Source organism: Bombina bombina, chromosome 6 (genome assembly GCF_027579735.1).
Source record: "Bombina bombina isolate aBomBom1 chromosome 6, aBomBom1.pri, whole genome shotgun sequence".
Classification (NCBI taxonomy): Eukaryota; Metazoa; Chordata; class Amphibia; order Anura; family Bombinatoridae; genus Bombina; species Bombina bombina.
The window spans coordinates 952,018,312-952,033,481 of record NC_069504.1 but is presented as its reverse complement, the minus strand read 5'-3'; the positions used below and the strand labels follow the sequence as shown (position 1 = coordinate 952,033,481).

At 40.8% G+C, this 15,170-nt stretch overlaps 1 protein-coding gene across 1 annotated transcript in view; it reads right to left on the bottom strand.

Annotated features, from left to right (window-relative positions):
• Window positions 1-1,941: 1,941 nt before the first annotated feature.
• Window positions 1,942-15,170, bottom strand: part of C1QTNF2 (C1q and TNF related 2) — a 56,678-nt gene continuing 43,449 nt past the window's right edge. Inside the window, exons 2-3 of the mRNA XM_053718592.1 lie at window positions 5,307-5,564; window positions 1,942-3,155 (exon numbers count right to left, since the gene is read on the bottom strand). Coding sequence (XP_053574567.1) covers window positions 2,503-3,155; window positions 5,307-5,556 — 903 coding nt within the window. The 5' untranslated portion in view covers window positions 5,557-5,564 and the 3' untranslated portion in view covers window positions 1,942-2,502. The remainder of the gene's footprint in view (window positions 3,156-5,306; window positions 5,565-15,170) is intronic.

The window sequence follows — 15,170 nt, the reverse complement described above, 5'->3', positions numbered from 1 at the left end:
CTTGGCCTCAACTAGAGGAGGCCAGATTCATAAGATTTCAGTCGGACAACATGACGACTGTAGCGTACATCAATCATCAGGGGGGAACAAAGAGTTCCTTAGCGATGAAAGAGTTCTCCAAGATCATCAAATGGGCGGAGGATCACTCCTGCCATCTTTCTGCAATTCACATCCCAGGAGTAGACCACTGGGAGGCGGATTTTCTGAGTTGTCAGACTTTCCATCCGGGGGAGTGGGAACTTCACCCGGAGGTCTTTGCCCAGTTAACTCAACGATGGGGCAGCCCAGATATGGATCTGATGGCGTCTCGTCAGAACTCCAAGGTTCATCGATACGGGTCCAGATCCAGGGATCCCAGGGCGGCACTGGTGGATGCATTAGTGGCGCCCTGGTCGTTCAATCTGGCTTATGTGTTTCCACCGTTCCCTCTCCTTCCCAGGCTTGTAGCCAGGATCAAACAGGAGAAGGCCTTGGTGATTCTAATAGCTCCTGCGTGGCCACACAGGACTTGGTATGCAGATCTGGTGAATATGTCATCGGTTCCACCATGGAAGCTACCTTTGAGGCAGGATCTTCTAGTTCAAGGTCCATTCAGACATCCAAATCTAGTCTCTCTGCAACTGACTGCTTGGAAATTGAACGCTTGATTCTCTCTAAGCGTGGGTTTTCTAATTCGGTTATAGACACTCTGGTTCAAGCCAGAAAACCAGTGACTAGGAAAATTTACCATAAGATATGGCAAAAATATATCTGTTGGTGCAATTCCAAAGATTTTTCTTGGAGTAAAATCAAAATTCCTAGAATACTTTCCTTTCTCCAAGAGGGTTTGGATAAAGGTTTGTCAGCTAGTTCTTTAAAGGGACAGATATCTGCTCTGTCTGTTTTGTTACACAAACGACTGGCAGCCGTGCCAGATGTACAGGCGTTTGTACAGGCATTAGTTAGAATCAAGCCTGTTTACAGACCTATGACTCCTCCATGGAGTCTAAACTTAGTTCTTTCTGTTCTTCAAGGGGTTCCGTTTGAACCCTTACATTCCATAGATATTAAGTTACTATCTTGGAAAGTTCTGTTTTTGGTTGCTATTTCTTCTGCTAGAAGAGTTTCTGAATTGTCTGCTCTGCAGTGTTCTACTCCCAATCTGGTTTTCCATTCAGATAAGGTAGTTTTACGTACCAAACCTGGTTTTCTTCCAAAAGTGGTTTCCAACAGGAATATTAACCAGGAAATAGTTGTTCCTTCACTGTGTCCGAATTCAGTTTCAAAGAAGGAACGGTTGTTACACAACCTAGATGTGGTCCGTGCTCTAAAATTCTATTTAGAGGCAACTAAGGATTTCAGACAAACTTCATCCTTGTTTGTTGTTTATTTTGGTAAGAGGAGAGGGCAGAAAGCTACTGCTACCTCTCTTTCCTTTTGGCTGAAAAGCATCATCCGATTGGCTTATGAGACTGCCGGACGGCAGCCTCCTGAACGAATCACAGCTCACTCCACTAGGGCTGTGGCTTCCACATGGGCCTTCAAGAACGAGGCTTCTGTTGATCAGATTTGTAAGGCAGCGACTTGGTCTTCACTGCATACTTTTACAAAATTTTACAAATTCGATACTTTTGCTTCTTCGGAGGCTGTTTTTGGGAGAAAGGATTTGCAAGCCGTGGTGCCTTCCGTTTAGGTCGCCTGACTTGTTCCCTCCCTTCATCCGTGTCCTATAGCTTTGGTATTGGTTCCCACAAGTAAGGATGAAGCCGTGGACCGGACACACCTATGTAGGAGAAAACAGAATTTATATCTTACCTGATAAATTCCTTTCTCCTACGGTGTGTCCGGTCCACGGCCCGCCCTGGCTTTTTGTCAGGCTTAAATATTGTTATCTCTATACACTACAGTCACCATGGCACCCTATAGTTTCTCCTTTTTCTCCTAACCGTCGGTCGAATGACTGGGGGGCGGGGCCAGAGGAGGGGCTATATGGACAGCTTTTGCTGTGTGCCTCTTTGCCATTTCCTGTTAGGGAAGAGAATATTTCCCACAAGTAAGGATGAAGCCGTGGACCGGACACACCGTAGGAGAAAGGAATTTATCAGGTAAGATATAAATTCTGTTTTTTTTCCTCAAAAGTGCCTCACTGGTGCGCTGTATCGGCATTGAACTAACTGTAGCGCACTCCTGCAGCTGTAACTAGACAGCGTGCCATGACGTGTCTTTGGAAAAAAAAATAACACAGAATCAGAAGAGGCTGGCAAGGGGCAGAAGGTAAGTATACCTTTTGGGGGGGGTTAAATCTCTCACATCGCTTTCATTTTTGAAGGTGTCGCTAGGATAATGTTATATAATTCTGCACATAGTGCAGAATTATGTAACATTATTTTTTACGTTTCCTGTCCCTTTAATATTATTTTTTCTGGAATGACAAAACTACAATTGTGTCATTTTGTTGTAGATGCACTTTGATTTGCAACCCACAGCTCATGCGTTTTTAGAACCCTATGACTCAATACTTTCTCAGCTCACGTCAGATATATCTTTAACACTGTGTTCTTCATTATTCTCGTCAACATATTGTTGTTCAGGATAAATAAGGAATCCAGTAAATAAACTATCTGTCCAGTAAGGGTCATAAAAAAGCCCATTTTGTTCAGAGTAAAAGATCTGTAGCCATACTTCATCACCAAGTTTAAGAGGTAAAATAGTAGATCCAGAAGCAACATCGTGGTTTCCAGTGTTGGCATCAAAAGTCTTTATCCTGTAATGACCATTGTGCACCAAACCAATAGCTAAGTGTTTGTTGGCTAGTGTAATATCATACGTGAAGTAGTAAATGCCGGGTATTCTGCATACATATTTGCCACTGGACACATTGTAGTGTCCTCCTTCATTCATAAGAACTTTATCAAATTTGATGGGCAACCGTTCCTTTGGGTAACTTTTAGTTACAGCAACAGAGAATGCTGATTTTGCTTTTCTTGAGCCACATCGACATGGTCCTGGCATACCCGTATCCCCCTTCTTTCCCTTTGGTCCTTGTTTTCCTGCAACACCCGCCTTTCCTTGATCTCCACGGATGCCCTTTGGTCCTCTTGGACCAGCTCTCCCTATGGCACCTTGTTTCCCTTTAACTCCTGGTTTTCCAGCATTTCCTACTCTACCTGGTGTGCCTGTAGAGAAATAAAAAAAAAAAAAGAATTACAAGTAACAAACATCTTTTTTTTTTGGAAGTGTGTGAAATGTTATAATCGTACACTTGTTTCCCTTTAAGAGCCTGATGCTAAAAAAACCTCACCAGCATGAAAATAAATTATGCAAAATCTTTTGGGGGGGGGTTCTTTTACACATTATAGGGTAATATATGTCTCTCCTTCACATCTAGAATCTTGCATAGAGAGCCATCTCTCAAATTACAATTTTCCATTATAAAATTATTTAAGGGAACCCACAGTACTGACGAGGCCTCTTAGATCATCTCATCTAACTGAAGACCTTTAGTTCATTGGGCCAAAAGTATAGTGCATTATAGGCCACAATAATTACTGTTAATACTTTAATGATACTGATTAATCCACTTCATAAACATCCATAAATGTTACATATTTTAGTAACATAAGGAATGGAGATGATTAGTTTTTTAGGAAAATCATTAGGTCATACTTCCTCCAGAGAGACAGAAATGTAAAAGCTTAAACCGGTATTTTACAAACATTGTTCTCTACCATATTGTATAATCATGAGTCTCGCACAAAAAGCGAAGGATGTGGTGCAGAAAGGAAGGAGCCATATTTGATCAGTTTGAAATCCTCAAAGACCTCATGGATTAATTTGTTTGTTAACAAGAGCTCACAGACATTTAAGTGACATGAAAGTCTAAATTAAACGATGATTCTGAAAGAGCATGTCATTTTAATACCCTTTTAAATTCAATTCTTTACAACATTTACTTATTTGGTATCCTTTGTTGAAAAACATGCAATACTGGGAGCTATATGTTGATTTGGTGAATACACCCATTTGTCTCTTGTCATTGGCTATCAGATGTGTTTAGCTACTTCCTAGTAGTGCATTACTGTTCCGAAGCTGACTGCAGGGGTTAAACATTTACTATGAGTCCTGAGCCAAAAGATTTTTAGTCCTAAATTTTGAGTCTTGCTGATACCATGATTATTTGGAGGAATGTATGTAGCATTGTCAACCACATATTGATGTATAATGATCTAACCATACAGGATATATTGATGATTAAAGTGTCCTAGTGACAGCCTATGGTGATTGGGTTATACATATACATTATCGGATATTTAGGGCTAGATTACAAGTGGCGCGGTATTTTATTTTTTCGTAAGTGAAAACTCCGCTAGGATTTTCAATTTTACACTTTTTTGGGTTGCGTTCGTATTGCAAGTTCCAAAAAAATAACGTATTTTGCACTGGCGTTAATCCGAATGGCGCGAAAAACCAAACTTAAGTTTTCATGTGCTCGTACATGTATTCCATCATAGAAATCAATGGAGAAAAAAAGTTGAAAAAAAACACCCACGATCGCGCAAACGTCTTCTCCTTTTCACATTCCCCATAAAAGTCAATGGAAACACCCATCGCGCAAACAACATAGCATATTTGCATTGGCAAATGTAATATATTTACACTAAATACATAGTTAAAATCTTTACTAAATATGAATATTGCATAAATGTTTTATCATGTTTTTATCTGCTTAATGGCAATAATACACTTATATATATGTTTATATATGTGTACATATATATTAATGTTTTTATATGTGCATATATGACTGTAAATACAAATATAAATACATTAATATGTGTACACATATAGAAACACACATATATGTATATGTGTGTGTATGTATATATATATATATATATATATATATATATATATATATACATACATAAAAACTATAGCAATGTATATGTATGTGTCTCAATGTTAGTCATTTTTTTTTCTCTAACACCCAAGATCTCATATCTTTGTGCCCTTTTAACTTTTATGTGCAATATTATTTTTAAATAATTTTATTGAACATTGTTATTCTGAGTATAACTGTACCTTGTCATGTATTTTTGAAGTGGTTTGTGCAACTTTTTCGTTTCTGAAAACAGATCACCACGCTCTGAGATTGCGGTAAGGATTGAAGCGTAAAGGGTGATTGCGCTCCTCTTGTAATATCAGTGGAATGAAAATGGCTCTCAAAAACACGATTGCGCTAGCGCAAAACTGTTTGCGCTTCACTTGTAATCTAGCCCTTAGTCATTAACATGAAGATTGACTGGTATATTAATTTATTTTTATACCTTCGTCTCCTTGTCCACCCTTGTCCCCGTCTTTTCCATCTTTTCCATCCTTTCCTGGAAAACCCATTCTTCCTATAGTTCCAGTAGACCCTGGATGTCCTGGAATTCCGGGTGGGCCTGGAGGTCCTGGTACACTGCAGACTAGCTGGGATGTGTCTTTTACAGTCTGACGCTCCCCTTTAAGAGAGCTGCTTAGGAGGTTATTAGCAGCACAAGGCATTGTCCAAAAAATGAGAAATAGGAAAATCATAACTGGATCTAGTGAACAAAAACAAGTGAATATTTTATTTTGTAATAACCGTATTCAAGTAAATTTGTGCATAGAAAAATATTATTAAAGGGACAGTCAGGTCACACTTGGGAGCAGCAAGAATTGCAGTGCCAGGGAAGAACTTGGCAGATGAGCCAATCAGGAGTGGCAGTTGCACATAGGCACTAATAACTGGTTGTGTTCTGCTCGGGAGTTTGCAATGCTTCTGGCTTCTCGGTGAGTCTTTAAATATATATTTAACTTCTTTGCAGGGGTTAATAAACTCACAATAAGCTAGAATCGGTGATTAATGTAATTTTTGCATTAAATGTCCTTTTTATTCTGAGTTTTCCCTTGCTGTGAAAAAAATAAATATATACATATAATCTCAAGTGCTAGTTTATAACAACACACTACTGTCCTGCACTATATATCCATAACTTGCCAATCATTGCTCTGTTTAAAGCATAGCTTAAACCCTTTGAACTAAGCCGTTTCACATCGCTGCGCTAAAGCTATTTTTTAGCACTCAGCATTTAAAGGGACAGTCAACACCAGTTTAAAAAGATAGATAATCCCTTTATTACCCATTCCCCAATTTTGCATAACCAACACAGTTATAATAATAATAATACACGTTTTACCTCTGTAATTACCTTGGATCAATTCCTCTGCAAACTGCCCCCTTAGTTGTGAAAAACTCAAAATGCATTCAGATTAGAGGCGGCCTTAATGGTCTAATAAATTAGCATATGAGCCTACCTAGGTTTAGCTTTCAACTAAGAATACCAAGAGAACAAAGCAAAATTGGAGATAAAAGTAATTTGGAAAGTTGTTTAAAATTGCATGCCCTATTTGAATCATGAAAGTTTATTTTGGACTTGACTGTCCCTTTTAAACATGAATTTCTATCAAAAGTACTCACATAAATTATGCATTGTGTTTCTTCAGCACTTTTAAAAAAAACTTTAGTGTGCAGAAATACCTAACAATGGCAAAAAAAATGCCACCAACACAGCATGCAACACAATTTATTTTTTGTGTAATTGTGAAATCATACACTTTAACACACTTTGTGGTTCCCCATTCAGTTCACCTTCCTAAAAATACCGGAATTTAGGAGCGCATTGGGGAACCCTTAGCAGTTAAGTAAATGAAAACATGTAAAAGCATATTTATGTAATATTTATATTTAATAAAGGTTTTAACTGTATTTACTGTAAATATTTCACATTCCAATGTTCTGCACATAGGGAAATATGTTCTAAGTATTTATAAATTATATTAATGCAAAATTCAATCAGATATATGTAGAAATATATTTTTATGAATACATAGAACATATTCTTCTATGTGAAGAATATTGGAATGTGAAATATTTATATTTTCTCCAACATAGGTGTGTCCGGTCCACGTCGTCATCCTTACTTGTGGGATATTCTCCTCCCCAACAGGAAATGGCAAAGAGCCCAGCAAAGCTGGTCACATGATCCCTCCTAGGCTCCGCCTTCCCCAGTCATTCTCTTTGCCGTTGTACAGGCAACATCTCCACGGAGATGGCTTAGAGTTTTTTGGTGTTTAACTGTAGTTTTTATTATTCAATCAAGAGTTTGTTATTTTAAAATAGTGCTGGTATGTATTATTTACTCTGAAACAGAAAAGAGATGAAGAATTCTGTTTGTAAGAGGAAAATGATTTTAGCAACCGTTACTAAAATCGATGGCTGTTTCCACACAGGACTGTTGAGAGGAATTAACTTCAGTTGGGGGAAACAGTGTGCAGACTTTTGCTGCTTGAGGTATGACACATTTCTAACAAGACGATGTAATGCTGGAAGCTGTCATTTTCCCTATGGGATCCGGTAAGCCATTTTTATTACATAAAGAAAAAAAGGGCTTCACAAGGGCTTTTAAGACTGTAGACATTTTCTGGGCTAAAACGATTTATATATAAGCATATTTTATACTTCATAGCCTTGAGGAATTATTTTAATCTTGGGAATTATGTAAAATAACCGGCAGGCACTGTATTGGACACCTTATTCTCTAGGGGCTTTCCCTAATCATAGGCAGAGTCTCATTTTCGCGCCTCTATTGCGCACTTGTTTTTGGGAAGCATGACATGCAGATGCATGTGTGAGGAGCTCTGATACATAGAAAAGACTTTCTGAAGGCGTCATTTGGTATCGTATTCCCCTTTGGGCTTGGTTGGGTCTCAGCAAAGCAGATACCAGGGACTGTAAAGGGGTTAAATATAAAAACGGCTCCGGTTCCGTTATTTTAAGGGTTAAAGCTTTCAAATTGTGCAATACTTTTAAGGCTTTAAGACACTGTGGTGAAATTTTGGTGAATTTTGAACAATTCCTTCATACTTTTTCACATTTGCAGTAATAAAGTGTGTTCAGTTTAAAATTTAAAGTGACAGTAACGGTTTTATTTTAAAACGTTTTTTGTACTTTGTTATCAAGTTTATGCCTGTTTAACATGTCTGAACTACCAGATAGACTGTGTTCTGTATGTGGGGAAGCCAAGGTTCCTTCTCATTTAAATAGATGTGATTTATGTGACACAAAATTTAGAGAAAATGATGCCCAAGATGATTCCTCAAGTGAGGGGAGTAAGCATGGTACTGCATCATCCCCTCCTTCGTCTACACCAGTCTTGCCCACTCAGGAGGCCCCTAGTACATCTAGTGCGCCAATACTCCTTACTATGCAACAATTAACGGCTGTAATGGATAATTCTATCAAAAACATTTTAGCCAAAATGCCCACTTATCAGCGAAAGCGCGACTGCTCTGTTTTAGAAAATACTGAAGAGCATGAGGACGCTGATGATATTGGTTCTGAAGTGCCCCTACACCAGTCTGAGGGGGCCAGGGAGGTTTTGTCTGAGGGAGAAATTTCAGATTCAGGGAAAATTTCTCAACAAGCTGAACCTGATGTGATTACATTTAAATTTAAATTGGAACATCTCCGCGCTCTGCTTAAGGAGGTGTTATCTACTCTGGATGATTGTGAGAATTTGGTCATTCCAGAGAAATTATGTAAAATGGACAAGTTCCTAGAGGTCCCGGGGCCCCCCGAAGCTTTTCCTATACCCAAGCGGGTGGCGGACATTGTAAATAAAGAATGGGAAAGGCCCGGTATACCTTTCGTCCCTCCCCCTATATTTAAGAAATTGTTTCCTATGGTCGACCCCAGAAAGGACTTATGGCAGACAGTCCCCAAGGTCGAGGGGGCGGTTTCTACTCTAAACAAACGCACCACTATACCCATAGAAGATAGTTGTGCTTTCAAAGATCCTATGGATAAAAAATTAGAGGGTTTGCTTAAAAAGATGTTTGTTCAGCAAGGTTACCTTCTACAACCAATTTCATGCATTGTTCCTGTCACTACAGCAGCGTGTTTCTGGTTCGATGAACTAGAAAAGGCGCTCAATAAAGATTCTCCTTATGAGGAGATTATGGACAGAATTCATGCTCTCAAATTGGCTAACTCTTTCACCCTAGACGCCACTTTGCAATTGGCTAGGTTAGCGGCGAAAAATTCTGGTTTTGCTATTGTGGCGCGCAGAGCGCTTTGGCTAAAATCTTGGTCAGCGGATGCGTCTTCCAAGAACAAATTGCTTAACATTCCTTTCAAGGGGAAAACGCTGTTTGGCCCTGACTTGAAAGAGATTATTTCCGATATCACTGGGGGCAAGGGCCACGCCCTTCCTCAGGATAGGTCTTTCAAGGCCAAAAATAAACCTAATTTTCGTCCCTTTCGCAGAAACGGACCAGCCCCAAGTGCTACGTCCTCTAAGCAAGAGGGTAATACTTCTCAAGCCAAGCCAGCCTGGAGGCCAATGCAAGGCTGGAACAAAGGTAAGCAGGCCAAGAAACCTGCCACTGCTACCAAGACAGCATGAGATGTTGGCCCCCGATCCGGGACCGGATCTGGTGGGGGGCAGACTCTCTCTCTTCGCTCAGGCTTGGGCAAGAGATGTTCTGGATCCTTGGGCGCTAGAAATAGTCTCCCAAGGTTATCTTCTGGAATTCAAGGGGCTTCCCCCAAGGGGGAGGTTCCACAGGTCTCAATTGTCTTCAGACCACATAAAAAGAAAGGCATTCTTACATTGTGTAGAAGACCTGTTAAAAATGGGAGTGATTCATCCTGTTCCATTAGGAGAACTAGGGATGGGGTTCTACTCCAATCTGTTCGTAGTTCCCAAAAAAGAGGGAACATTCAGACCAATCTTAGATCTCAAGATCCTAAACAAGTTTCTCAAGGTTCCATCGTTCAAAATGGAAACCATTCGAACAATTCTTCCTTCCATCCAGGAAGGCCAATTCATGACCACGGTGGATTTAAAGGATGCGTATCTACATATTCCTATCCACAAGGAACATCATCGGTTCCTAAGGTTCGCATTTCTGGACAAGCATTACCAGTTTGTGGCACTCCCGTTCGGATTAGCCACTGCTCCAAGAATTTTCACAAAGGTACTAGGGTCCCTTCTAGCGGTGCTAAGACCAAGGGGCATTGCAGTAGTACCTTACTTGGACGACATACTGATTCAAGCGTCGTCCCTTCCACAAGCAAAGGCTCACACGGACATTGTCCTGGCCTTTCTCAGATCTCACGGGTGGAAAGTGAACGTAGAAAAAAGTTCTCTATCTCCGTCAACAAGGGTTCCCTTCTTGGGAACAATAATAGACTCCTTAGAAATGAGGATTTTTCTGACAGAGGCCAGAAAATCAAAACTTCTAAACTCTTGTCAAATACTTCATTCTGTTCCTCTTCCTTCCATAGCACAGTGCATGGAAGTAATAGGTTTGATGGTAGCGGCAATGGACATAGTTCCTTTTGCGCGAATTCATCTAAGACCATTACAACTGTGCATGCTCAGTCAGTGGAATGGGGACTATACAGACTTGTCTCCGACGATACAAGTAGATCAGAGGACCAGAGATTCACTCAGTTGGTGGCTGTCCCTGGACAACCTGTCACAGGGGATGAGCTTCCGCAGACCAGAGTGGGTCATTGTCACGACCGACGCCAGTCTGGTGGGCTGGGGCGCGGTCTGGGGACCCCTGAAAGCGCAGGGTCTTTGGTCTCGGGAAGAATCTTTTCTCCCGATAAATATTCTGGAACTGAGAGCGATATTCAATGCTCTCAAGGCTTGGCCTCAGCTAGCAAAGACCAAGTTCATACGGTTTCAATCAGACAACATGACGACTGTTGCGTACATCAACCATCAGGGGGGAACAAGGAGTTCCCTGGCGATGGAAGAAGTGACCAAAATCATTCAATGGGCGGAGACTCACTCCTGCCACTTGTCTGCAATCCACATCCCAGGAGTGGAAAATTGGGAAGCGGATTTTCTGAGTCGTCAGACATTTCATCCGGGGGAGTGGGAACTCCATCCGGAAATCTTTGCCCAAATCACTCAATTGTGGGGCATTCCAGACATGGATCTGATGGCCTCTCGTCAGAACTTCAAGGTTCCTTGCTACGGGTCCAGATCCAGGGATCCCAAGGCGACTCTAGTAGATGCACTAGTAGCACCTTGGACCTTCAAACTAGCTTATGTATTCCCGCCGTTTCCTCTCATCCCCAGGCTGGTAGCCAGGATCAATCAGGAGAGGGCATCGGTGATCTTGATAGCTCCTGCGTGGCCACGCAGGACTTGGTATGCAGACCTGGTGAATATGTCATCGGCTCCACCATGGAAGCTACCTTTGAGACGAGACCTTCTTGTTCAAGGTCCGTTCGAACATCCGAATCTGGTCTCACTCCAACTGACTGCTTGGAGATTGAACGCTTGATCTTATCAAAGCGAGGGTTCTCAGATTCTGTCATTGATACTCTTGTTCAGGCCAGAAAGCCTGTAACTAGAAAAATCTACCACAAAATATGGAAAAAATATATCTGTTGGTGTGAATCTAAAGGATTCCCTTGGGACAAGATAAAAATTCCTAAGATTCTATCCTTTCTTCAAGAAGGTTTGGAGAAAGGATTATCTGCAAGTTCTTTGAAAGGACAGATTTCTGCCTTGTCTGTGTTACTTCACAAAAAGCTGGCAGCTGTGCCAGATGTTCAAGCCTTTGTTCAGGCTCTGGTTAGAATCAAGCCTGTTTACAAACCTTTGACTCCTCCTTGGAGTCTCAATTTAGTTCTTTCAGTTCTTCAGGGGGTTCCGTTTGAACCCTTACATTCCGTTGATATTAAGTTATTATCTTGGAAAGTTTTGTTTTTGGTTGCAATTTCTTCTGCTAGAAGAGTTTCAGAATTATCTGCTCTGTAGTGTTCTCCTCCTTATCTGGTGTTCCATGCAGATAAGGTGGTTCTGCGTACTAAACCTGGTTTTCTTCCGAAAGTTGTTTCTAACAAAAACATTAACCAGGAGATAGTCGTGCCTTCTTTGTGTCCGAATCCAGTTTCAAAGAAGGAACGTTTGTTGCACAATTTGGATGTAATTCGTGCTCTAAAATTCTATTTAGATGCTACAAAGGATTTTAGACAAACATCTTCCTTGTTTTTTGTTTATTCTGGTAAAAGGAGAGGTCAAAGAGCAACTTCTACCTCTCTCTCTTTTTGGATTAAAAGCATCATCAGATTGGCTTATGAGACTGCCGGATGGCAGCCTCCTGAAAGAATCACAGCTCATTCCACTAGGGCTGTGGCTTCCACATGGGCCTTCAAGAACGAGGCTTCTGTTGATCAGATATGTAAGGCAGCGACTTGGTCTTCACTGCACACTTTTACTAAATTTTACAAATTTGATACTTTTGCTTCTTCTGAGGCTATTTTTGGGAGAAAGGTTTTGCAAGCCGTGGTGCCTTCCATCTAGGTGACCTGATTTGCTCCCTCCCTTCATCCGTGTCCTAAAGCTTTGGTATTGGTTCCCACAAGTAAGGATGACGCCGTGGACCGGACACACCTATGTTGGAGAAAACAGAATTTATGTTTACCTGATAAATTACTTTCTCCAACGGTGTGTCCGGTCCACGGCCCGCCCTGGTTTTTTAATCAGGTCTGATAATTTATTTTCTTTAACTACAGTCACCACGGTATCATATGATTTCTCCTATGCAAATATTCCTCCTTTACGTCGGTCGAATGACTGGGGAAGGCGGAGCCTAGGAGGGATCATGTGACCAGCTTTGTTGGGCTCTTTGCCATTTCCTGTTGGGGAGGAGAATATCCCACAAGTAAGGATGACGCCGTGGACCGGACACACCGTTGGAGAAAGTAATTTATCAGGTAAACATAAATTCTGTTTTCATGTTGGGTTAGCGCACTAGAGAATATGCGATAGGTTTGTGCTCCATTGACTTCTATGGAGGAATACGTTATTCTAAGTACAGTTTTTTATGCATGTCGGGTTAGCGCGCAAGTGAAAACAGTTTACTTTGTAAACGCTACCCGACACGCATAAAGCTTCTTTACAGACTACCGCTCCATTCGTAATCTAGCCCTAAGTGTACTAAAAACCAAACGCAAAATGCATGCACCAAAAATTAACAACATAATACATTTTACCCATTGACAACTATAAGGATATAAAACACATTATTTGAATTGTGGACCATATTTTAAATCCATCCATGTATTGTTCAGGGTGACAGGAGTGCTAACCTATCTCCTATGATTTTGTGTCATAATTATTCGATTCAACCAGGGGATAACTGTTTTATGGTGATCATCTGAAAGTCACCTGAATATGTAAGCACTCAATTTAATGAGAGACATCTTTCAAAACAGGGATCACCTGCCCCATTTTAATGCATGTTTGGGTGATACATCCATTATAGAGCTTAGAGCAACCTAATTGTCACCTAGTATACAAGTGGAGGGACATAAGACCCTACATTTGAAAGAATGCAATGCCTTTTAATATGAGGCGTATTGTATGTGTGTTCTAAGCTTTAGAGAATAGGGAGGGGCTCCTAGCTGCCAAATTAATATATCAAGTTGTTTTATCTCAAATTATTGTCCCATATGGCATAAATTACTGTTAAGCTCTGGCCTTTTTGTCCTGCTTTTCCAAATGGATTTTTTCTTTCATCTCTATCTACTAAAAAGTGTTCTAAAGGAGTGTTTTGGCACAGTTGCCCACATTGGAAAAAAAAAAAAATCTAGAGACATTTTAAAACACATCAATCAAATAAGCATGTTACAGGAGTATTAAAGTATTACATTTGTATGCTCTATCTGAATCATGAAACTTTAATTTTGACTTTGCTGTCCATTTAATTATGCCCACCAATACTTTTCATAAGTCTGTTAACTCTGCTTCACCCCAAAACACCCAATGTAAATGACATACAATATGCACAAAATATTAAATACTTTCGCCTAGATTACGAGTTTTGAGCGCTATAGGGAAATTAGCGAACGCAAAAAAAGTGGCGTTATTTAAACCCCTATAGCGTTGCCATTACAAGTTTTAAAAAACCAGGCTTGTGCAGGCGATATTGGGTTTTTAAGCTCCATACCGCACCAAAAACAAGCTCTGTTTTGACGTGCTCGTGCACGCTTTCCCCATAGACATCAATGGGGAGAGCGGGTCAGAAAAAGACACCTGCGATCGCGGAAAGAAAAGCTCCGTAACGCAGCCCCATTGATGTCTATGGGGAAAAAGAAAATACGGTTTAAACCTAACATAAACCCAGAGTCTAAACACCCCTAATCTGCTGCCCCTGACATCGCCGACTTCTGCCTACAGTTATTAACCCCTAATCCTGCCGCTCACGATATCGCTGCCACTTTACGAAAGTTATTAACCCCTATTCCCCTGCACCCCAACATCGCCCACACTATAATACATCTATTAACCCATATTCCGCCGCTCCCCAACATCGCTGCAACTAAATAAAGCTATTAACCCCTAAACCTCTGGCCTCCCACATCACTACCACTAAATAAACCTGTTAACCCCTAAACCACCAATTAAATAAACTAATAGCATTTAAGCAGCTCTAGTTCTATTGGAAGATGAATCAGCCAATAGAATGAGAGCTGCTTAAATCCTATTGGCTGATTTGAACAGCCAATAGGATTTTAGCAGCTCTCATTCTATTGGCTGATTCAAATCTTTTAGCCAATAGGAATGCAAGGGATGCCATTTTGAATCGCGTACCTTGCATTGAAGATTTAGTATACGGTGGCGACCGTATGAAGAGGATGCTCTGCGCCGGATGTCTTCAAGATGGACCCGCTCCGCGCCGCCGGGATCAAGATAGAAGATGCCGTCTGGATGAAGACTTTTCGCTGCTTGGATGAGGACTTCTCTGCCGGGAGGAAGATTAAAGAGGCCACCGGGATGAAGATCATTCAAGCAGGACTTCAAAAACTGTGTAAGTGGATTATCTTGGGGTTATTAGGTTTTTTTAAGGTTTTTTTGGGTGGGTTTTATTTTTAGATCAGGGTTTGGGCAGTAAAAGAGCTAAATGCCCTTTTAAGGGCAATGCCCATACAAATGCCCTTTTCAGGGCAATGGGTAGCTTAGGTTTTTTTAGATTTAGGTTTTTTTTTTGGAGGGATGGTTGGGTGGTGGGTTTTACTGTCGGGGGTCTTAGTATTTTTTTTTTTACAGGTGAAAGAGCTATTATCTTTGGGGCAATGC